At 35.6% G+C, this 26,169-nt stretch overlaps 1 protein-coding gene across 1 annotated transcript in view; it reads right to left on the bottom strand.

Moving 5' to 3' along the window:
* LOC149803330 (tyrosine-protein phosphatase non-receptor type 13-like) overlaps positions 1 to 26,169 on the bottom strand; it is a 204,536-nt gene that overhangs the window by 23,129 nt on the left and 155,238 nt on the right. The window contains exons 33-36 of the mRNA XM_089953916.1: positions 16,273 to 16,527; positions 13,075 to 13,242; positions 10,920 to 11,011; positions 448 to 1,340 (exon numbers count right to left, since the gene is read on the bottom strand). Coding sequence (XP_089810042.1) covers positions 448 to 1,340; positions 10,920 to 11,011; positions 13,075 to 13,242; positions 16,273 to 16,527 — 1,408 coding nt within the window. The remainder of the gene's footprint in view (positions 1 to 447; positions 1,341 to 10,919; positions 11,012 to 13,074; positions 13,243 to 16,272; positions 16,528 to 26,169) is intronic.

Below are 26,169 nucleotides of genomic sequence, written 5' to 3'. Positions count from 1 at the left end.
TTCTGACATGCAAAGTTAGCAACCAGTCATTTCATTTGCAGATCACACTGATCCAGCAGATGCAAGCGATCTGGAACCCTTGACACGGGAAGAATATGCACACAAAAAAATCATGGAATTTGCCACGTTTGCCAAGTTAGCAACCAGTCATTTCATTTGTAGATCACACTGATCCAGCAGATGCAAGCAATCTGGAACCCTTGACACGGGAAGAATATGCACACAAAAAATCATGGAATTTGCCAGTGAATAAGCTCTAGTTTGATTTGAGATGAACACATTGTAATTTTCCCCACATAATGTAGGTAAAAAATATTAAAAAAATGAAAGAAAACAAAATGAATGAATACATGCAAGATGAATGAATACATGAATGAATACATGCAAGATGAAACCTGAAGGTTCAACAGTTTGCTGATTATGGACTTTTAAACTGTTACGACTTACATGGCAAGACATTCCTGAATCTGTTCTTGTTTTTGTTCTCCTCTTGTTTTGCAACTGAGCAGTCATCTGTTGGTTTTACTTTCTTCAACATATTATATTCCTCAAATATATCATTGTTCCTGATCTTTTCTTGAATGTCACCTATGAGGTTTTGAAGTGATGATTTAATATATGCCAGAATGGTCACCAATGGCAAAGTGTCAAGCCAAGATCTGTGTATTTTGTCTGGAATTTCAATATCAAGTTTTCTGCTGGTTCGATAATCCAAGAACTTGCTTGGTGATAAATTTCTCCTTTCAGACAAAGTACTCACATTTAATGAATCTTTGTATTTTGGAGTATTCTGTCTGGAATCTATCTGGTCTCTAAAAGTTTTATCTGACTTCGACTGCTTTTGGCTTTCCTTAGGAATCAATGTGTTGTCTGGATATATCACGTATTCTACTTTTGTTTCTGTTTTTCCATTTGAATCTTTTGAGTCTGTAATCATTGTTCCTGAAATGCTGCTAGAATCAGCTAGGTGAATCTGAGGAGGTTCAAATGAGATGTCGTCTGCCTCTATGATATGGGCATCCCTTATTTTAGATTTTGATTTCTGTGATAGTTTAAGAGGACTTCTATTTTCCTGCAGATAATGCTCAGCATGTGAAGCAAGACTGTCCCATTCTTCATGTCTTGAGTCGGCATCCACAACACCATATTCATTGAGTGACAGAATGGTATCAGGATCACTGTCATCATTCTTTTGATCTTGCTCTGACCTTTGACCATAATCATTTGTCTGACCTTGGTTAAGTGAAGATTGTAGGGTACCAATGGTAGATGTAGCTCTCTGCATTTCACCTTCTGGCTCTGGATCCTTACTACTGACAGGTAATCTGTTTCTGTTGTTCCTGTGGTATAAGAATATACATGATAATCAGTGTAGTAACCACTTTCCCTAAATTTCTCTTGGAACTGAAGGGACAGCAGCTTATGGTTCCAGATTCAGTCCTCCAGATTTGCTCTTAAATTGATGATAACAAAGCAGAAATTCATTCAAACAAACCTTGGACAATGTGACCTTGACCTCATGCCTTTTTGGTGATTGTGCATATTCTCTAAAAAATTTAAGCATCTAAATCAAATTACCCCATACAAGATGCAGAAGAGGTTACATCTGACACCAAGTCAAAGAGATTCTAAGATGACTCAGCTGGCTTACATTACCCTAAAAGATGGTGAGGAAGTCTGGGTCATATAGGTGCTTACAGTATAAAATATCTTCATGGTCTGTTTGTTGATTATACAAGAAAGTTACCACTCTACAATCTTTAGCTATACTTGACCATAGATCAACATTGTACAATATTTAAAGAACTTCAACCATTATTCTTTTGATCAAACTTTATTAAATTCTGTTGAGTGATTTTTAAGAAGATGTTTAAATATTTTCTATTGTTAGTAACAGGATCTGTATCTAATATCAACTGTACATATTTTAGTGGTTTTCATACAAAGATGCCTATTGTCACATTCAATCGGATCCTGTTAAGCAATTTTCAGGAAGTGATTTTAATGTTTTTTTCTTCAAATTCTTAATAACAATTGCTATATACTCTTGAATGCTCCACACCCAAACCACTGCCAGTTTTTTATAACCAGAATTCCTTGGCACAAACAAGTTTGTGTTCAAAAGTACCCTTCCATAATGGCCACCTCTCAAATGCTGCCAGTATATTAGTGCAAAAAAAATGTCAAAGTAACCCATTAAGAGTGGACACATGGTTTAGAGATGAAAATCGTACAAATATTTGTGGATTACTAAATTCAAAACACTGAGATCTGTTCCGATATGCCAATAAAGTGTTTAACTTTAATCTGTACAAAGAGTACCCAGTAAGCCTTTTATCCTTACTGCTGTGAGTTCCTTAGAAGTCAGGCCATGTCCCTCTGATAATTAATGGCTATTATTACCATCACTAATTATCATGATGACAAAAGCTAACACCTGAGAAGCACAGTATTGTTTTGCTAAAGTCAGTATGACATTCAATCAGCATAAAGTAAAAATGGCATTTTAGCCATCATGGCTTCTTTCAGATTACAAATTATATTTGATAAAAGATTAAAACCAGCTGATCGCATGACAAATTCACTTCATTTCTAAACACAGAGTATTTTTTTAAAGAGCTATAAATCAGTTTGCAAGTGGTACAGGTGGCAATGAAGGAAACAAGTAATCATTCTCTGACATCAGAAAAAATAAACATCATCATTTATACTTTCTGTAGAAGTGAGAAAATAGATTGGATAGACATTGGCAGTTACAGCCAGATGTCGTTTACCAGCTTTTTATTGGACAAAGTTTTCAAACTGTTTTTTAACGCAACTGATCATTACTACTATTCCTCATTACTTTAAATAACATTAATGTAAGTTTTATACCAGGCATGTTTGTGCAAATTTAAAATGCTTTATGTTTATACAAGAATCCTTTCCATCATGATGGGTCCAATTCTGTTTCAGTTTTGCTAAGAATCCATTTCTAAAGGTTTTCCTCTTCAAGTTTTGCAATCATACCGAATAGTGGTTTGGCATAATTTCTATAAACTGGAAATGCATTTAAGTGAGGATGTTTTCTATTGAGTTTAGTCAACATCCGTTAACAGTTTTTGAAAAGAAGATGTATTTAAAAGTTTATTTTTAGTAATAGAAGCAATGTTTGATGTAAGGTCAGCATCGTTTATGTCAATTTATAGGTCTTCATATCAGGATGCCATCTAATTTGTTAAAATTCCATCAAGCAATTTTTATATGAAATTACTTAAAGATTTTCATCTTATAACAATAGAAACAAAATCTTATATCAGACTGACTAAAATAAAACTAACTTTTACAAACTTTAATAACATAATCATCAACTTTTAAAAATAAAATATATGAATAACATTTTATTTATGTTCCAGCACTGACATAGCCTTGTGTAAAATAATGAGAAGGCTAGACATCATTTGTGCACATCTGAAAGGCCATCAAGTCAGAAGGAAATCGTGTCAGGAGGCCTTCTGTCAAATTTAATCATATTTTGTTCCCATCTGAAAGGCCATGATGTCAGGAGGTTTTCTGTCAATTTAATAAAATGAACAATCTGAAAGTCCATCAAGTCAGGAGGTTTTCTGTCAAATTTAATCAAATTGTGAACACATCTGAAAGGCCATCATGTCAGGAGGCTTTCTGTCAAATTTAATGAAATGAACACCCCTGAAAGGCCATCATGTCAGGAGGCTTTCTGTCAAATATAATTTTGTCTAGTGGTTACTGAGAACAAGATATTTACAGGTTTTTCTACTTTTAATAATACTGGTAACATAGTGCATTGTCATCATTTATTAAAAAAACTGAATTCATACCAGAATGCTTTCCGTCAAATTGGTTACATTTTTAAATAAGTTATTAAAAAGTCATCTTAAAATTTTTCTATTTTAAATAACAATGGCTATATCTGATGAAGACTTTTATAAACTATGAAACTGAAAGTTTGGCTTTCATGCTTTCTATTTAAATAACTGAATACAATTCTTTTCAGTGAATGTTTAAAAGAAATCTTTTAAAGATTTTAATATCATCAGTATTTATGTATTAACAGCAAATCAGTACATTAATGGTTACATGGCGTGGTTTTAAAGTAAAGTTCTGTAAATGTAAAAATGATGTAATGCTGGATAAATGTCATTTGTGAAAATGTTAAAATACTGTAAAATATATTTAAAATAAAGGTATAAATACGAAAACTTTGAAACATGTTGTCGATTTTTTTATATAAACCACAATCCCCATTAAAAAAAAAACAAGTGGCATTTTATATTTATAATAACAGCAGAATAACTGATGGTAGATTGACTTGTGTATGGATCCAATCTGACCACATTGTTCAAATCTCATTTGGTGTTTCTTTAAATAATAAATCATGGATGTTTTTCTATTTTTAGTAAGATGGATCTGCACATTAGAAGAGACCTGAAAGGCCTTTGTTGGCAGGATACATATTAGCAGAGACCTGAAAGGCTTTAATGGCCCAGATGTATATTAGTAGAGACCTGAAGTACTTTATGCCAGGACTGAAATTTGTAGATACCTGAACAGCCTTTATATCAGGATGCATATTAGTTGAGACCATGAAAGGCCTTTAAGCCAGGATTGATATCAGTAGAGACCTGAAAAACCTTTATGGCAGGATTGATATTAGTAGAGACCATGAAAGGCCTTTATGCCATGATGCATATTAGTAAAGACCATGAAAGGCCTTTATACCAGGATACATATTACTAGAGACCAAAAAAGCCTTTATGCCAGGATTGATATTAGTAGAGACCTGAAAGGCCTTTATGCCAGGATGCATATTAGTAGAAACCAGAAAGGCCTTTATGCCAAGACTGATATTAGTAGACCTGAAAGGCCCTTATGCCAGGATTGATATTAGTAGGGACCTGAAAGGCCTTTATGCCAGGATTGATATTAGTAGAGACCTGAAAGGCCTTTATGCCAGGATGCATATTAGTAAAGACCATGAAAGGCCTTTATGCCAGGATGCATATTAGTAAAGACCTGAAAGGCCTTTATGCCAGGATGCATATTAGTAGAGACCTGAAAGGCCACTATACCAGGACTTATATTAGTAGAGACCATGGTGGACATACTGGATGTCAGATTGGCACCGTTTTCATTCAAGACCAACTAGACATCATATCTTTTAGTGAAAATATCATGCTGATATGGCATCCATTTAGGCTTAGCAATAAAAATATTTCAAGATGACTGCTGTTAACATGCATACATACATATGTATATGTATGCATACATGCATGGTAATAAACGAAGTAACTCATAGAGGTTAACTCCCCTTTCTACCCACCTATATTTTTTTCACACACAAGCAACAGTAACAGGATGCTTGCATTGCAGGGAAGGGTGGGAGCCAATATTTATAATGTTATAAGTATTTTAGGAGAAAGAGGAGGGATGCTAAGCATCCTACCTCTAGTGTCACCCAGTAGAAGCATGATTGCTCTACTCCTGGATGAAATCTAATGTTAGTTTGGCTCAATGGTAGAGCTTAGTTATACACATGCAAGGGAGATTCTTATGGGATTCTTGTAATGAAGGTCTTACTGTTAAAGTTTTTTCAAGCTAATCCAGTGAAACTGGTCAATGCCACCTCGTTAAGAGATTGTGCTGTCATAAATGAGAAGTGGTTACTGCCTGTGCAGCTACCACTGACCAAGCGAGGTTTACATCTCTCCTCTCCAAGGACATGCACTACAGAGAGAAGCTGGAGAAAGTAGTCTGGGCATGCCACTCAACTGACTACACTATGAATCAAAGGGAGACATGATATCTGACTGCCAGGCTAGTGGAAATTGCACACATTTCACGAGCCGATATTCTACATGAGGTGTACCTGTTCCTGAGAGAGATCAGTGTGAACTGATTTTATAACCCCTTTTAACCGTACTGCAAGCACTTGTAGTATCATGTCTTGCTTTCTGGACGTGAGAGGCAAGAAAAAACCTGGTCTAGTCAGATGTTCTTCAAATGCTTCGGATAATATTTATCAGCATGTATGGGATCTTGGAGCTCTCTTGATATATCAATTGAGGAAGGAGCAAACAGTTACCTGGTTGTTTGCAATGAGACCAGTTTGCATCATTAGGACAACTCATCTACTGGGATGGAACTGCATGTAGTAAAGGTCCACTGCATGTAGCTAACTTGGATAAGTTAAGCCATGTCAGCAGCAGGAGAGATTCCATTTTGGGAACAATGTGAGTGACTACAGTATGGAACACTCTGACAATTGGACAGCAAGTCGGAATGGTCCTTGTCGTGTCCAATATCATCCTGTCATAATGTCAGAGTATCTCCAAGATGACAGACTGGTATCCCTGTATGGTGACTGGGGCCAACTTCTTGTCTTGAAAGAGAGAAATAAGTTGGCCAGCTGAGGTATGGAGGCAAAGAATGATAATGTCACAATAGTAATTAAAAACCCTCCATTTCCCTTTCTATGCCTTCATAGTGGAGGGCGTTCTAGCTGTTGCAATCCTCTCCACAAATGAAGATCCAAACTCCCTTTCATGCAAGGCATTCCTAACATGAGGCAGGCATGAAGGTGGAATGTCTCTGGACACAGATGGAACAGTGGTGATCTGAGCAGGATGAGGGTCGCTATAACTTTCCTGTGCAGGAAGAGATCATTGGTCCATGATTTGTCCCAATTAGTGGGGTAATCAGAACTATCTGACAGTTCACGTGTTTCTTTCTGAACTACCCCATACTATTGACATCATGACTGATGCAGTGAAGATATCAGCCCACATTACCTCCCAAATGATTGACAGAACATCAATGGCCTATGCTTTTGGGTCTGAAAAAGGGGTGGGCAGACCCATAGGGTGTATACTTGACTGAATCTGGAACGATGGAGAGACCATTTTGTGTGAAGCAGTTGACATCTCCTTGACAACAAGTCAGCTAAAGTGGTAAGCTGTCCTGGTATGTGGCAGATCTGAATATTTATCTGGTATTGGACACACCACCTAAGGTAATCCCATACCATGACACAAAGGTCTGGTGATTTCATCCCTCCCAGTTTGAGGAGGTACATGACCACTACCAAAGTGTCTTAGAGTATCAAGACCATATGTATTCACAAGCATTCTACCCAAATGTTGGAGGCATTGAGAATAACTTTCATTTCCAGCAGGAGGATGTGAAGAGCCATCTCCTGGCACGACCACATGCCGCTGACCATTGCAAAGTCTGGTGAGCAAGTGTGTTCCCTAACCAATCACAATGTCATCTGTACCAATCTTTATTTCCAGTTAGGTATTCCTGCTGTGAGCCACCACATGTCTTGCCATTAGATAAGGAAGTTTTTGATGTTGGTTGAGACTGTAATGTTCTGATACAGACTGCCCATGAAAGGTCGCCGTTGGGCTAGAAGGGCCATTTATAATGGGTGAATGTAAAGGTGGACAAGGGGTAACAAATCTGCCACTGCATTGAACAGGTTAGGGAGCTGAGGAAACTCCCTTACTGAGATAACCGATTTGTTTGAATCCTCTCTGATGCATGAACAATGTTTCTGATGTATTGGAGGGAGATGTATGAGACTGTGGTGTGTGGAAAACTCCATATTGAGATGGATAACATGGGATAACATTTTGTGATGGAATAACATCATGTTTTTTATGTTTATTATCTGCCCCAGACTGTGAAGATGGGCAAGAATGTTGTTCATATATTGGACCAGAACCCATTGTACCAATTGTTTTTGAAGTCTGACATCCAGGTATGCCACAATCTCAAGGTGGGGATCATGGTTCTCTTGTACAGCCTGGGTCCAAAGGTAGAGCATTCATTATGGCAATGATGATTCCATATATCTGCATGCATCATTTGTCTCATATATTATACCATTAAAGTGGCAGAACAGTATATGCTGGAATGCTGGTTTGGCGCAGAGAAGTGGCAAAGCAATGTTTGGCCTGGCTGGACCACTGTAATCATATACTGATTGTACAGCTGGATTGGTTGATCAACAGTCAGAACAGCACATGGTGGATGATAAATGCCCTGATTTTCAGGTGGTACAGCCATCCCACAAATCAAATTACAGCTTGCTTGGTCTGTCTATTCATCAGCAGAAGTTAAATAATATTTCCTCATGTCTGTCAAGAATGTTGTCAGGCACAGATGGAGTATGGGGTACTGTAGTTCCTGCCTCATGGGCATAGGTAGATACAACTCTGTATCCTCATGCACCACAGCAAGTGTGATATTTGACTTAGGATTCCCATGCCTCATGGGGAGATAAAGGCATACCCATATTTATTAGAGTGAGCATGCATGATTCCAATTCTTGGTTGGAATCATCTCTCATTCCAACTACATTTAAAGACCTGGTACAATCTTCTGGATCTTAATGGGGGTAGCGGTCGAGGGGGCCATCCTGGCATCCCTCATGAGATTTGTGAGAGATTCTGAAGTGGGATGTAGGCTCAGTTCATGCTCTTTTTTTGCTGCTCTTGAGCTATTTTTTAAGGACATCAGACCATGTATTCTCTGTCCATGCCACACATACTTAACAAGCATGTGATGATGAGAATTTGGTACTGAGCATTCACATTTTGTGAATATCTTCGTGTTACAAATCTATGATCTTAAATTAAGTAGCATAAAAAAAGCAAACATCATGTTTTGTAAAAGTCAACAAATAATTTATTTCCCTAAATACAATGTGAAAATTTAAAAAGAACTATCAGTATCTTGAATTCAATCTCAAAAAGTCCTAATTGTTCTATCACAAGTCCAAAAGTAAAGGGTTACCAATGAATTCCAGCATTGTTCCAAATGAAATCCAATTTTGAAACAACTGTTGTACCAATAGCCTCAGATAGTGTTAATTTCTTGATGTATCACAATGATATAATCCAAAATGGTCTTGAATGAATTCACAATAATTCTAAAATAGTGATTTAGCCATAAATCAATCAGCCTTTTGTAATTCCAATAAATACGTTTGACTAAATAAATTAAATCCTCTCAACTGAGAACAACTAAAACCAACTCCACTGAGACTGATGTTAAGATATGGAATGAGTAATTCTGATGTAAACAACTTTATATACCTCTCCACCTGACCTTGTTGCAATAATCATTTTCTGACAATACACTGTCATCTTAATGGAATTTCCATCAACTCTGTAAACAAGGTCAGGTCTGTTTACTTAATTTTAGCAAGCTACCTGCTAAAGGGCAGCTAGACCACATTCTTCCCAGCAAAATACAAATGTCCTGAATCCAGATCCAAGTAAACATGTCTACCTCCACATAATAATAATCTTAATATATAATCTAGAATCATAGTGAAGAATGAGCTATGTGAAATGTTCTTTATAAAAAAAGAAGAGACATGTAGGTCCATACTCTTACCCTCAATTATGGATAAAGGTCAATCACACAAATTAAATATACATAACACCTCCACTACTATGAATCTCTTAGATTTGTTATGAAGTGTTATCATCTATGTAATGAAAAAGAGAATAAACAATGAAGTGCATGCAATATATATATATATATATATATATATATATATATATATATATATATATATATATATATATATATATATATATATAGAGTTATGCATATTTAATTTATACTGTGTATAACCTTTGTGATAGATGATAGAGGGATGAGTTTTACCTACTTAACTTTTGACATGTCTTATAAGATATTTACTGAAATTGTTTACCAGTTTGTTACTTCTGGAAGAAAACTTGTTGAAAATATTATGAAATTACATATAGTTATTTTTTCTTCAGAAAAAAGCTATTGTGAAGTGGGGATCCATATAAAGGGTTTGGTGTCAACAGTTATTCATTCCTGTTTTAATATCAGTTTGTGCAAAAAGTTTTAGTTGTGTTCAGTTATAATCTGAGAGGAATTATTTATTTAAATTATTCATTATACCTACAATTACAAAGTGCTCATCAATATTTTGGACTAAAAGCCCTCTTTGTGATTACTGAGGACCCATTCAAAGACATTCTGGATGATATAACTGTCATACATCTAGACTATTGGAATTTAATCAGAACATTTTATTCTTTTGGAATTGTGATAGGACATTAATTTTATGATTACCTGGATTTAATTCACTATACTGGATGTAAGGATGCAAACTTCTGTTGATCTATAATGAGCACATTAATTTGGGCCTGAGAAAAATTAATTAGATTTATGGGGACAGATGCTTGTTAAATCGTTATACTGCAATGATTTCTAATGTTTGTGTTGGGAGAGGTAGTGATTCTTAATTAAGCCTTCGTTTACTTAACCATAAGACAACTTGAAAAGGGAAGGGTACCTTCGATTTTATATCGGAACTGTCAGATATATATATATATATATATATATATATATATATATATATATATATATCCTCACTTTTAAGTCAAATCCAACTACAAACAACATAGATCCTGATCTGCTGTTGCAAATACACTGACAGATCTGGGTCTGTGCATTTTGCAGTTGGGCGTGACTTACAATTATACATGGTAATAATATTAAGAAATAACAAATGAATGAAAATGTGTGCAATAAAAATTGTTATTTAAGGAAATGTCCTCTTTTTCTCTGCCACAGGGCAGCCCAAGTGGCTAAGTGGTTAAGACACTGGACTCCTGACCAAATGGATACAGGCTTGATTTCCACCACTGGTAACTTGGATCTTGTGGTGTGTCCTTGGCCCAGCATTTGCTCTGCTTGGTTCTGCATGCTATAACGTTTCATGTGCTGATGAGCTATAAAATGACAAAATATTTTCCAAGCAATCAATTTCAGAAAAAGAGCCATGCATAATTATGGGTGTGAAACTGTAAAAAGCACATTTCATTTAAATATACAATATATCCACATACCTGGAGACAGTTAAAATAATTTTTCCTTGTAAGTTCCTCAAAATGGCTGCTGCCTTATTGTGGCTTAAACCTACAAGAGATTCTCCATTGATCTGAAAAAAGAAAATAACATTAATATTGTAAGCATGTTTAATTCATTGATAAAAACAAAACATCTGTAATTATATAAATCTTATGAGATTCTGTAAGAGATGAATACTTCACTATCTGATTGTCATTATAATATTGGGGAAAAAAAGGCTTTCTCTATAGTTTTTTTGACAAAAAATATTCTTGAAAAATGTCCTTTTATTAAAGACAAAAAAAAGTGATCAGCAATCACCTTCAAGTAAAATCTGACTTTAACAAACTGTCTAATATTGTATATACTTGCTTACAGGTGGTGCCTGGGTACATGAGAAAGCCTGCCAGTAGCTTCTCGTGGGTTGTTGGTTCTTCCCAGGATTTTCCAGGGTTCTTCCTCCACCAGTTATACTGGCCGCCATGTATAGCCTATCTTGTGCTGAAAAATGGCGTTAAACCCTAAAACAACAACAACAACAACAGGTGGTGTCCAACTGCTGTTCCATTATGCATGGCAGAGAAGGGTCTATGCTGTTCTTCTACTGACTGCTCCAAATAAATTGCATAGACCCAGATCTGCCAGCACATTATAATACAGAGCATTTTATACTTTTCTTCGATTTTTGTGGCTAAGCACAACCTGCTATTTGCAGATCAATTTTCAGGCCTGCATGTTTGACACCCCATCACAGCAGTGCAGATACACAAAAATCAATTTTCAGGCCTGCATGTTTGACACCCCATCACAGCAGTGCAGATATGCAAAGATCAATTTTTATGCTGAGAAAACTTCAAGAGGATCTTCAAATAACTCTGAATAACAATACCATCCTAACTCTAATTTGTGCAAAGTTGAACAAGAAAATGACACTTGCCTTACCTTAATACCCCTACTGAACAACTGAGAACTGCAAAGACAGCATCTAATTAAGACTGTATTTCACTCTCAAATGGACAAAAAGACAAGAAACTTGGTGTGTTTGTGGTTGTAAATATGTGTGTGGGCACATGCTATATGTGTACGGTAATAATATTTGACAATGCTACACCTACCAACTAAGTGTATTAAATGCTTCCAAGTAATATGCTATTTCTTTTAAAATTTCTATTCATTATCCTGAATTGTACGATCTCACTTTCTTGGGGACATGTATACAGACTACACTGAGGGTCCTAGTAACATACTTTTTTTAAGTCTCACCCACCTCCACAACACTTTTCAGGAAGTTTGCAAAAAATATATTCTTTACGACGTGTTTGTTATCTTATAAAACCACATAGCCAATAATTTGTAATGAAAGTGCCAAGAGCTCACATGCACTAGCAATATTAGCATACACCAGAGTTCATCAGACCTGACAAATTACACATGGTAAAAACAGAAAGTGCCAATTACATGTCCCAATAACACAGCCCTCTACAAGAAAATGGTGAACTTACCATGTTGGAACTACTGTAAAATTAAGGCTTATTTTTCATGGGTCAATTGTACTCGAATTTTAGACACAATAAATAACTCATAATAAATAATTTAACTTTACTAACTGAATAAACATATACCTTTCCATTTATTTTTCTTTTAAAAGGCTTCACAATTGCACCAAGAAAAGAAACTTGAGTTTAATTCTTTGAATTTTATTCTCCTTTTGGGGCATTCTTTACACTTGTTCGATCAGCCAGAAGTCTCTATTAGTACTGGTATCAGATACTGGGACAATGCCCAACAATGTCATCATTATTGGTTTCATATTGCCTCCAAACTCCAATTACTTGCATTTCTACTGGGTATCAGTTGTTATCACCTTCCCTGACTTAAGTATCGAGTGTTAAAAAGTGATTCTTTAACTGATTATTATTTGTTTGGTTAAAGTTCTTTCAAAGCAATAGGTAATCTTGATCAAAGAAAAGCTTGTGCCAGAGCCTGAGCAATAAAATCAAGCATCATGATGACTCAGTGGACTTGTCTAATAGTGGGGACTGGGAGTACAAACTGGAAAATAAAGTGGTCAGTTTTTATGTGCCTTTAATTATCTGCTGCTGATGCTTACATGTGTCAAAAAAGAGTGCAGACTAAAGAAAATACTGTTCCTACCTGTAAGAGTTTATCTCCAACTTTTAGTCTCCCATCAATGTCAGTGACACCGCCATGTGCGATGTTCCTGATGAAGATGCCAGTCTGGTTCTCTGCCTCAGCAGTCACTAGACTGATTCCCAGTCCACCAGAAACTGGCTTCTCAAGGTCAATATGGTACAAATTCATCTGAAATGATTAGCACATGATAAAACCTTGTCAGAGAAATTCCATTTGCTTTTTCTTATGCATGTTCAGTTAGGGTATCACACTGCATCAAAAATGAAAGTAATTTTAATTGCAGTACAGATGAACAACTTATCTCAGTGATCATGTAGACTGAAAGATATTCCTTTTTATAGAGCATAAAAACATGAGGCCCAAGTGGGTCTGACATTGCTCATCTGACTGACATCTAACAGCCAAACTGTAAGAGAAGTTTGTCATAAAATCTGAGTCAGCAGGATGCTTCTGAAGAAATATCTTCCAATGCTGCTGAATGTAAATGTCCTGATTAAAACCATTTTAGTGTTTAGCTATTTTTGGTATCTTCATTTCTGACTGCAAATTAGTATCAACTGTCCAATACAAGAAAGCCTAAATGGCTAGATGTGTCAAGTTTCTCAAACATTGTGAGTCAGTTGTTGGAGATCAAGTTTAAACATTTGTCTAATTTTAGTAATGGTGGCCATATCTGAATGTGGCTTGACATCACTTGTACAAATTAGACCTCCAAACCTGGATACTTTCTATCAATTTTGGTCAAATTTTGTTAAGTGGTTATGAAGTCGCTATTCTGTTTTCTGTAATAACAGTCTTATTTGACTGTGAATTGGTACCATTTGTACACACTTAAAACTACATTATACCAAGATGATTTCTAACTTGGTCAAATGTTGTCTAGTGGTTTACGACAAGTCATTAAAGGAAGTTTCTATTTTTAGTAATGGTGGCCATATCTGATGGCAGCATTTCATGCAAATTTTCAATTTCTTATTGCCAGAAGGCACCCTGTCAAAATTTGTTAACTGCAGCCAAATCTGATGACCAATAAGCAACATTTGGATAAATCTGAAAGGCCATCATGGAAGAATAATGTCAGTCAAGTTCTGATCATATTGCTTTAGCAAGGTTTGAGAAGATGTATGTGTGTGTCTTGAATTTTTAATATAGCTTTAACAACTTTAGTCTTATCATTACAATGTCTGCAGTGTGGCAGTTTGATGTCTAGCACTGGGACATCATGCCACAGACATGTAGTATCATGTTCCACCCAGTCACATTATCTGACACCAGGCCAACTTGCCCTATCACAAAACTCTTAATGCCAAGTGCCAAGTGAGACAGCTGCTAGTACCATTTTCATATGACTCTGTTGGGGTTCAAACAAGCAACTTCCAGCATCTTAGGCAGATACTCTAACCACTTAGGCCACCGGAGCTGTCAGTTTGGAGAAAATGAAACTAACAATTGTTGATGGATGCAGGACCATACAGTAAGCTCAGCTAACCTAACAGCAAGATGAGCTACAATTAGAAATATCTCTATGTGAAATATGAGCTATTCATATGTTCTGTAATAGCTGATCATGGTGAATGTAAGTTCTGACCATATTTCCTGTTGAACTAGTTAGCTGTAACCTAATTTTCCAAGAGATTGTTCAAATGTGGATTACTCATGCAATATTAATAAATTTATGCTAAAAGTGTACATTTTGATAATCAATTATACAAGGTCACTGACCTAAATATTCACTTTGTTTGTTTCCAGTTTGTAATATGTGGTGATATAACTATCTCTATGTCCATTAGTCTGTGAGTAAACATTTTTTATCCCCCTGCATGACTCTCAAACTCATTTAATGTGTCTCTATGAAACTTTGTACACATGCTGTACCAGATCTGCCTTTTGCTATTAACCTTCACCTTCAGTATGTGTTATGCTTTGCTCTGGTTTTTTCTTCTGCAGTCCTTCCATTATATACATTTTTATTTCCTGGATAAAAGTCCAAAACAATTTAAGATATATCTTTATCACACAGTTGGTACCCCATACATACAGTGTGTGCAACACAATATTTTCAAAGTCAACATGTTAACATAACACTTTATGCAAATCTGATTGGTCCAAATAAGCCAATGAAATTCTTGCACAGTATCTCTTTAATGACTGGCTGCAACTGTGGGGATTTTCCTTGCACCAAATTCTGGATCTCTCTTTTTTTTTTAAAGTATCACTACAAACATGTTGGGGACTAATGTTGATATGTCATGCTGGACCTTAGGGTACTGTCTGTAAGTTTTTACACATATTGGAGACTAAGGTTGATATGTCATACTGGACCTAAGGATACTGTCAGTAAAGGTTTTTACACATGTTGGGGATGAATGTTGATATGTCATGCTGGACCTTAGGGTACTGTCAGTAAACGTTTTTACACATGTTGGGAACTAATGTTGATACATCATACTGGACCTTAGGGTACTGTCAGTAAAGGTTCTTACACATGCTGGGGACTAATGTTGATATGTCATGCTGGACCTTAGGGTACTGTCAGTAAAAGTTTTTACACATGCTGGGGACTAATGTTGATATGTCATGCTGGACCTTAGGGTACTGTCAGTAAAAGTTTTTACACATGTTGGGAACTAATGTTGATACGTCATACTGGACCTTACGGTACTGTCAGTAAAAGTTTTTACACATGCTGGGGACTAAGATTGATACGTCATACTGGACCTTAGGGTACTGTCAGTAAAGGTTCTTACACATGCTGGGGACTAATGTTGATATGTCATGCTGGACCTTAGGGTACTGTCAGTACAAATCTCTACACAAGTTGGAGACTATGTTGATATGCCATGCTGCACCTTAAAGTACTGGCAGTAAAATTTTTCCACAAGATGGGGACTAAGGTTGATATCATACTGGACCTTACGATACTGTCAGTAAAAGTCCTTACACAATTAGGGGATAATGGGGTATATCATCCTGGACTTTAGGGTACAATCAGTAAAAGTCTTTACACAAGGCTGGGACTAATAGGAATATGTCATCTCTGGATGACAACTAGGTTTTTCTGCATTTGGTGATTTCTAATCCTAAAATTTCACCAATGCACCATATTATTTTACCATTATACTGAGATATACAATCTGAACTACATCATACAATCCTATCTAGGACAAAGATGCTCATAAAAATATAAAAGATATTTACTTCTGATGATTTGGGAGACTGTCTTCCTTGTCCGGTTGGACTTGCATTTGATGCGTGGTCCACGGCATCAATGCCCTTTTTTTGAGACCATCTGTCCATTTTGACAGAATTGTTGGTCTCCTTTGTTTTAGGGTCTAGGACTGGTCCTTTGTTGTCAGTCCTTTTGGACTGGTTATCATTGTGATAATCATCATTTTCATCACTCTCTGTCTGGCTCTCATCAAGACTTCTTTTCAGTGCATTCTTTTCACTTTTCTGTAAGTAAAACAAAAAACTGTGTTCAACAGCAGCAAAAACCGAGTGTTCCAGTACCTATAAGGCAATATTAAAATGGAAACGAACCAAGCAAGACTTACGACTTACTATAGGATACAACACATGTAATGTATGTAATAACTGTTTAAGCAAAACTTACCTATGTAGGATAAAACACCCTATAGGTGTTTAAGCAAAACTTACCTATGTAGGATACAACACCCTATAGGTGTTTAAGCAAAACTTACCTATGTAGGATACAACACCCTATAGGTGTTTAAGCAAAACTTAGCTATGTAGGATACAACACCCCATAGGTGTTTAAGCAAAACTTACTTATGTAGGATAAAACACCCTATAGGTGTTTAAGCAAAACTTACCTATGTCAGATACAACACCCTGTAGGTGTTTAAGCAAAACTTACCTATGTCGGATACAACAACCTATAGGTGTGTAATGACAGTACAAGTAAAACTTACTGTAGGACACAACACAGATTCTCATTGGTATTTCCTAGAATATTGTTATTTACAGTGTAAGAGAATGAATTCTTATTAAAATTTGAGAATTTCATTTTAATTTCTAGGTACTACCCACTGTTTTCAATGTACCTGTATGTAGATTACTTTGAAGTTTTCAGTGAAATATCTGTGTGGCATCAACAAGCAAATTAATACATTCTTTCTTTTATAAATTCTGTTTCTATGGATAGAATAAGCCACTTATGAGATTAGCTAATATTTATCGACTTGAGTTGTACCCTCCAGAAATAAATTATTATTACCAGATGGGTCAGAATATCAGTGGGTTCAATTACGGCAGTGGGTTGTGGTAGGCATCAATTTCTGGCATGGAAGTGGGTTGGGGTAGACATCAATTTCTGGCAAGGAAGTGGGTTTGGGGTAGGCATCAATCTGAAGCAAGGTAAAGTCCAATTTTTTTCTTGTGTGCTTAAGTGAAATTTCATGGACACGGGTGACTATTCATCTGAATCACACCAAGCATAACCATGACTCATTTGCAACTAATTTTATTTCTGGATGTAACGTACCAAATGAAATTAAATGATGATTATTGAAACAACCTACATAAGAACCAAATTGTCCACCATAATCATCCCTCGCAACTGGATTCTCTAAGTGCAATTCTTTCAGAAATGCCTACAGATATCTGTTTTTAAAGTACCTTCATGCCATTTATAATTGATCTGTTGTTAAGGACCATTCCAGAAATAAAGGTTAAAGAAGTCTCAACAGCAACTTTTTTAAGATTCCACCACCTGTCAAATTGTATTTGGATTAGTCAACCAGTTACTTACAGCGTCATGACAAAAGCAAGTATCTGTGTGATAGAACATTACTCTGTACCTGAAATGGCTGGATGTAATTTTGTGTAAAACACATCTCTCCCCCCAAAAAACTTAAAAGATTTAATTTATATCATCAGTATTACTTTATGTCCCTTAGAATAAATAACTTGACATATTCTCCTGAGAACAGATTGTATTATAAACACCTTATGTTTTGGCCTTTTCAGAAACTAACTTATCTCCCTTGAGAGAAAAGCTCTTCAGGGTACAACAATCACTTCCGGGGACTATGCAATCAACAATGGCATCCACTGATAAAGGAATCTTTGAATTGATCACATATAAAGATAATTCTTCAAAAGGTACGATGATATGATGGATGGTTAAATGTGCTATATAGATGGATTACCTGTTTCAGGAAAATCCTCGAAAAGGTCAAAAGTTTTAACTATCTTGCAATATAGGATGTCAAACCATAACTTGCCTGGTAAAACTTGTCAATGGAATAGAATTCCGTAAGCAAGAAAGAAAATGTATCAAAATGTTAAAATAATGCTTTGGGTGATGAATTCCATTACCTCTTTGGGTGATAATTCCATTACCTCTTTGAGTGGGAATTCTTCAGAATGGAATACTGAATTTTATTAAGAAATAGTATTATATATGACCAAATATTTGGAAAAATTAACTTTTAATGAAAATAAGAACAAAATACTAGTGAAAACTTGAATCATATTAGTGAGCAAAATTATGAATGAATTCAAAACTGAATACATATCCTGATTTCACATTCAAACCATCTGTGACTCTTTTAAATATTAAGTGAATGTATCCAAAACTTTTTCACTGAAATCACTGATCATTTTCTTTCGATATTTGCTTCACCTATAATATCAAGATAATCCATTCTCTCTCTCATTGTTTTTCTCATTTCTCTCTTTTCTTTATATTACATTATGATAGCTTCATATATAACAGAACTTTAATTGTACTTCACTCATGTGCCTTGTATGTATTAATTTTTCATTAAGTCTTGTTCTGTTCTTTTCTGTTCATTACTTGTAAATTTAACAAAAAATACTTTAATCTGATTAGTTTACCAACAAGTGAACTGGAATAAGATAAGTATCTGAGCTGCGTATATCATAAGCAGCACAGATGGTGAACCCCTACATTTTAGAGCAGTCAATTTATGAAAATAAAGCTTCCTACAGAGGGTGAAAAAATACAAGTGTCAATAATGCTAAAGTAGGGAGGGTAAATAGACCAAAATTACATTCCACCAACCAGGTTATTTTTTTGTGCATCATGTACAGTATATTTACATGGATCATCACCGTGTGTATGACCTGGGTCAAGGGTGAAAAAAAAGTAACGGTGTCTCTCAACCAAAATTTTTATCAAGACCTACACGCTATTGTGACCGAGGATCATGTAAATTTATTGTGATAATCCATGAGGAATCGCTTACATGCATGAAAAGAAATTTCTGAATTTAATCATATCCATGTCCCCTGAACACCAAGACTGATGAGTATGTGTATAGACTACATTACAGATAATCAGAAGATTGCAGTTATCTCTAACACTTTTAGGTATTTGTGTGTATTGCCAAGTTACACAAATCATGTCCGTGTTTTTGTATCTACCTTCGGAAAGTATCGGAGCTGGATTTGATTGTTTCTCCAGCACCACATCATTGTGTACTATGAGATTATTAATACATCCATCAAGATCATTCACAGATGAGCTTCATCAATATCGGGAATAAAATCATTAATATCATTACCGTCCTCATGTAACAACTTTCCATTTTCATTAAAATCTTTAAGCACATTGTGGCATTACTGATCATCTACAGATGGTGCCACTAAATATGTTAGTTTTAATTATTTTATATTCCATTAGATGCTACTGTAATGTAACTTTATTTACTGGATTTGACATTTTCCAGAAATTCAGTTTGACCTGTTTTTCATAAACAACTAATAATAGAAACTTTGTATCTAATGCTGACCTAGTTCCTGACCTTGATTCAGAATCAGTAAGAGTTGAAGTAAACAATTTTTTTTAATATATTTTTTATTCTTTCCCAGAGTAAAAATCATTGGTTTTAGTCAAGGCCATACTGGGAGTATGTGATGTTTGGCAGGTAAAAAACTTCTATGTTGTTCTAGAAACAGGATCATGTGACCCTCATATGGGAATCTGTTTTGCATCTTAAATTAGTGTATAACTGTTTTCTATAGAGAATTTGGGCAGTCAGGCTTTAAATCATTGACACCTAAAGGTGTTCTGTTATGACCAATTTGAGTTACATTTTTTATTTTTTTTTATTTCTGGAAATACTTGTGCTCATAATTAATTCTTGGAAAAGGACAGTTATCAAAAATTTACATGTAATTCAAACAATGGAATATTACTTTCTGTGATTCAATAAAGAACTGCTGACACATCAGTACGACACTGACCACAGCATATGTCTTTGCCTTCCATTTTGTATTTCATTGGGATTCAAGCTCAGTTTCATTAGGATATTTTATTACTAAGACTTTCATTTTTTAATTCTTGGTTTATTTTGGGATTTGATTAGTAAAACCTTAAGTTCCTTTTCTCATTTTTTTTTACTTGTTTTTCTTGGGAAATAAATTATTTGTTAAATTTTACAAAGCTTGATGTCTTCACTCTTTTTCTGTAGCATTTTGTAAGAGCAGAAACATAACACTATATTGTAAAAATTATTTTGCTGGCGCCTGCCCATACGAATCAAAATAAACAACTCCACGTGGATCTCTCGCGTATGAAACCCAACAAGTACCTGGACCAGAACTTTCATCGAGATTAATGATACCGGTTTCAACACGGTTTGGTTCTTTTGATAATTGATCAAGCATAAAAACACCTCTGAAGTTTATTATGTTTAATTTCTTAGCAGCATCAAGTAAATCAAAATCGGACACGGGAAACATCAATGATGTGTCACGGGCAGTCTCGGATCTTGACTGTACCACGAATGGAGAGTTCCTGGCAGTCTTAGACCTTTCCCCATGCATCGACCCTTTTAAAAAAAAGTCTTTAGTCCATGGCCTATTGCTTTCTTTAGTGCCATCCCAGCAGCAGTTCCAACAGCACCAAGTGCAGTTGCTTTTGCAACAGCTGGGGATGCATCAGCTATTAATGCTGGTATAGCTGCAAGAAGTGGAAATATAAAACCCATCTTGACTGCATCTTTAATAGCACCCGCAGAAAGATTAAGTCAAAAGCTGGTCTTTGATCATTTGGCATCACTGAAGTGCCTGAGTTGACATTCTGTCAGTGTAGTTTATTTGAACCACCTGTGATCTGTTCTGATTTCAGCAATATTTTTATTCCACAACTGATTTTTGATACTGACTGTAGCTCTTTGATCTGACCAGGAGTCAGAGTAATACTAACATGATGATATGACATTATAATACCATGAGTGATTTAATTTCATGTTTTTCGCTGGGGCATCAATAACTCTCATTCATCCACCAACACCTTCAAGTATGAGAGTATAACAGTGATTGTTCTGTAATTAGCCATAGCTCCTCCTGCCACATGAACTCGAAATGTATTTAATAATAATAATAATAATAATAATAATAAAGACTTTGCATAGCGCTTAATCTTTAGAAGCTCTAAGTGCTCTACAACATTAGACAACACCTATAACATAAAAAACATATAATGATAAGATTACAAAAAACAAACACCATGAAATTAGAAAACATACAATATCATGCTGAAAATATTTAAGGTAGGAAACATTATAAGGTTTTTAAGTTTGTTCTTGTCTAAATAAATCCATGTGTTCCAGCGAAAAGTAATAGGATACTGTTATAAAATCTAGTTGTGATATTTACAGGCCAAAATCAACATTCTGATCACGTCCATGAATGTCATCAAATGATGATACACACATGCAACATGATTATTCTCAAAGATCAGTATTATGTCCTCAGCTGGTTCTTGATGTCCATTTATCCTTAATGAAACTTCAGTAACACCAAGTTTGTCAAATATCATAGTGCTGTGTGTGAGTTTACTCGTTCAGTATTTTGGAAAGTAACGAATATATGTTGCAGTGCAGATACACCTTGCTGTGATGCTATCTGTCATGTGAATAAACCATTAAGGTTACTTCGAACACTATCTGTGGTCATTGTCAACCATGATAATGTTGATTTACCACTCAAGTCCATAAAAGAGAGCAATCATTGTTCTTCGGTCAATGATGGTATCATTGTTGGCATCCACAATGAAAGCTTTGTCAGCATTACTTTATCTGCATCACTGATAGGGTGCCAGATTGCATCATTGTCGGTAGCCTTTCTTACAAGTACAACTGTCTACTTGGCTCCATAAATAACCTTTCTGACATTTCTGCAAAATCCAAAGATATGTGACAGTGGAATTGCACATGAAAATCTCCTGCTTCCATCCTTCAGCATTGATTGACGTGCTGCTAATCCTAAGTTGAATTCTGGATTAGCACCATGAACCACCGGCCACACGTCAGTGTCAGCATTGTTTATTGATCATCTTATATTTTACTGCCTTTTGTCAGCGTAGTCAGAAGTGTCTTTGGCAAACATCATTGATGGACCAGCTGATCTTGAATAATCATTAGAACATCTTGCTAGACCCTATATTGTTATGGCAACATTGTCGTCGTTCTGCCATATTTCAATGTTTCTTCTGTTAATCATGTATGTTGCATTGCTGAATAACACCATAATGCCATTAACAAAACCATCTCAGACATCAGCTCCATATTCAGTATTATCTGTTTTTTTTAAATTTCACCGTCTACTTCAATAAATGCTTTAGCAGGTAAGAAATATCTACTTATATCCTGAACTTGCAGTTCGATTTGTCCACGTGGATTCAGCTCTCATGCGTCATAAGAATAATATTGATAATTGCACACCGATTCATCCTTGAGAACTGGTGCATCTATGTCAAATGCTGGATCAGATACATGTTTAAACATTATTTATATTCGTTACCTTCTAACATGAAAAGCACTTCCTGCTGTTAGACTAGCAGCTATATCCTGTTGCAGCAACTGCTACAGTTCTCTCTCGATGTAGTCTACGACCTTCTTCAGTAAATTGGGCTGGTGGTCTTGGTTTTGGCGTAACAAGGTTCCTTACATCATCTACCTCTTTATGAACTTTGTTAATACCCTCAAGTACTTGTTGTATTTCTTCTTGTAATTGTGGTGAAAAGCAGCGATTTCAGCCGGAAGTTCTTGTAGAATCTTTTTTGTTTGTTTAGTTCTTTTTGCGATTTTTCCAGTTGTTGCTGCAGTTTGCTCCAACATGGAAAGACCCAAGTTAGCTTTCGTAACCAGTTTAAATAATTGTTCTGCACCTTCTGTTAATTTCACCCGAGATTCCTGACGCTCTTGTAATTTTTGTTTGACAGAATCATGGACTGGAAGATATTTTTTAAGTTGCCTCTAGTCGAGTTATTACTTGATATTATTAATGATTTAATGACACCAACTTTTTTTTACACCCATCACTCGTTCAGGTCACACACACAGTGATGACCCAATTAAATATATTTGACACACACACAAAATAACCTGATTGGAGTTGTCGGTGACACTATTATTTTTTCATCCATCATAGGAAGCTTTATTTTGGTCTAAAATTTTGATCTATTTACCATCTAGTGTTATTGATGCTTGTATTTTTTTAACCCTTCATAGGAAGCTTTATTTTCATAAATGGACTGCTCTAAAAAGTTGTAGGGTTCACCCTCTCTGCTGCTTCATAAATGCTTCAAGTACATTGCTACGACCTTTGAGAGAAGACTAATTATAACAACAAAGCGTGTTGACTGACAATTATTTAATGTGGTTTCCATATCAAAGGAAATTGTGGTTTCCATATCAAAGGAAATGTCAGCAGACAATTTTGTTGTTACATTATTCAATCTGTCTTATGTAAACATATGACAGAAAATCAATCTAAACTAAAATATAATATGGAGAAATAGCATCTACTTATATATGAAAATAAATGTCAGAAACTCAAAGTGTTGGGGTTGCTTTAAATTGCATATTTCAGGTTTTACAACTGTTTACAAAAGTCCCTGGAAGGTGATGTGTCGGCATCTGCACAGAGTGAAAAGAAGAGTTCCAATTCATGGGGGGTAACTTAGTTTCCAAAAAGGCACATTAATAACGAAGTTACAGCAAGCACTCTCTAGAGGTCATCTAAAATTCTTATGTCATCAGTATCTGAGGGTCTTCCAGATATTTCATATCTTGGCTCTGTAAGAGTCGTGTCAAACAGTTAGCCGTAACAGGTGTTCAACCAAGGAGTCCTCAAAGACCCATGTAAGGGCAGTTGTCATCATAAAACAAGTAACACATTTGTTGGAAGTGTATTTTGTGAGGACAGACTATAAAATGACTATTCTGGATCTGGAAAAATGTATCACTTAAAATTGCCATCAATTGTCAACGATGTTTCCATTTCAAAGTATGTCAGGCAAGCCCACCCTATCACAGCTTCCCTTGTGGTTGATTTCCATTTCATAGTATGTCAGGCAAGCCAAGCCTATCACAGCTTCCCTTGTGGTTGATTTTCATTTCATAGTATGTCAGGCAAGCAGACCCTATCACAATTTCCCTTGTGGTTGATTTCCATTTCATAGTATGTCAGGCAAGCCCAACCGATCACAGCTTCCTTGTAGTTGATTTCCATTTCATAGTATGTCAGGCAAGCCCACCCTATCACAGCTTCCCTTGTAGTTGATTTCCATTTCATAGTATGTCAGGCAAGCCCACCCTATCACAGCTTCCCTTGTAGTTGATTTCCATTTCATAGTATGTCAGGCAAGCCCACCCTATCACAGCTTCCCTTGTTTTGAGAATATGGCATAGATATATTCATCAATTTTTTCTGGACGGTTGTTCTGTCATTACCAACCACCACCTGATACTAAATATCCTTCTTATCCCTTCTATTCTGCAAGGTCCATCCTAATTTTCCCCTTACACTAATTAAATCTGTCAAATTTAATTCCCTTTCAATTAATTAAGCTTCTTACATGCACCACACTCAAAATATCCCTCAAATTTCATGGCTGGATGGTTCTGATATAGTACACAGACACCATAAACAAAAAACTTTTCATCTCCAACAGCTTCTACACTGATTTTCTGCACAACCTGCTGCACCAATTTTTTTCAGCAAGGGAGGCCAGGGCTTGCACATCAAGCCTACATTCAAGGCATTGCTGTAAAAATGTGAGCTTGAACCCAAAATCAAAAGGTTAATTGCAGAATAATCGTCTTAGCTTCATGATGACTTAACACTTACATGAAGAAAATCCATCAACTGGATTAGGAAATATAAACAAATGAAAAAGCTTTTAACTAAACTTGAACACAAATTATTTACAATTGTAGCCTTGACCCCAATATCAAAGGCATGAAAGCACCTGTCATAGAATGGATGTCTTACCTTAATATGGCTTTAACACATATATGAAGACAATCCATCAAGGGGTTAGCAAAAATAAGCAAATCAAAGTAAACCTGAACAAAATTATTTTTATGACTGTGGCCTTGACCCCAAGATGAAAGGTATGAGAGCCTGTCACAGAAGGATTTGACTTAAGTTTATGGATTAGAACCAGAATACAAACAAATAATATGCTGAAAAATTATCAAAATTCAGCATTCACTTCAGTCTTCATGCTTAATTTTTGCTGAATGATTGTGAAATGGAATCATGCAATGATTATAGTGAGGTTCTCAAAGTGCTGATTTATATTACTCTCAAATTCTTCTTTTAAAGTCGGTAAAGTGGTGTTCATTAGTCACTTTTTCTGATCTGACATGTTTTGAAGCTTGAAACGATCCATCTGCTCTTATATTTTCTATCAGGTAACATCCACAACTCACACTTAACAAATGGAACCATTATCTTCAAAAATATAGACTGGTTCACTAACTTACTAGCATATCAACAAGATGAATCTGTTTGGCAAAGTTCACATTTGAGAAACCTATCTATTTCTTGGAATGGGGTCATATACAATTGCTATAAATTGTAAATAAGGAAAGTGATCTTATGCTATTCTTACACAGCAGTCACCTTTTTAAGAATATTCTCAAATTTATATGAGTGAAATTAAAGAGATGATAATAAAAATGATAAAAACAACTGCTTATTACTTTATTTTTTTAATTTTTTTTTAATGTAGCAGAAAAGCATAATCCATAAACAGATTATTAACACTCTGAGTGTTCATGCCTTCCTTGTTATGGTATTAGTATTATTTAT

The sequence above is a fragment of the Sinohyriopsis cumingii genome, chromosome 3, assembly GCF_028554795.1.
Source record: "Sinohyriopsis cumingii isolate HCF-2022 chromosome 3, ASM2855479v2, whole genome shotgun sequence".
Classification (NCBI taxonomy): Eukaryota; Metazoa; Mollusca; class Bivalvia; order Unionida; family Unionidae; genus Sinohyriopsis; species Sinohyriopsis cumingii.
This window is presented reverse-complemented; position numbering and strand designations above follow the sequence as displayed.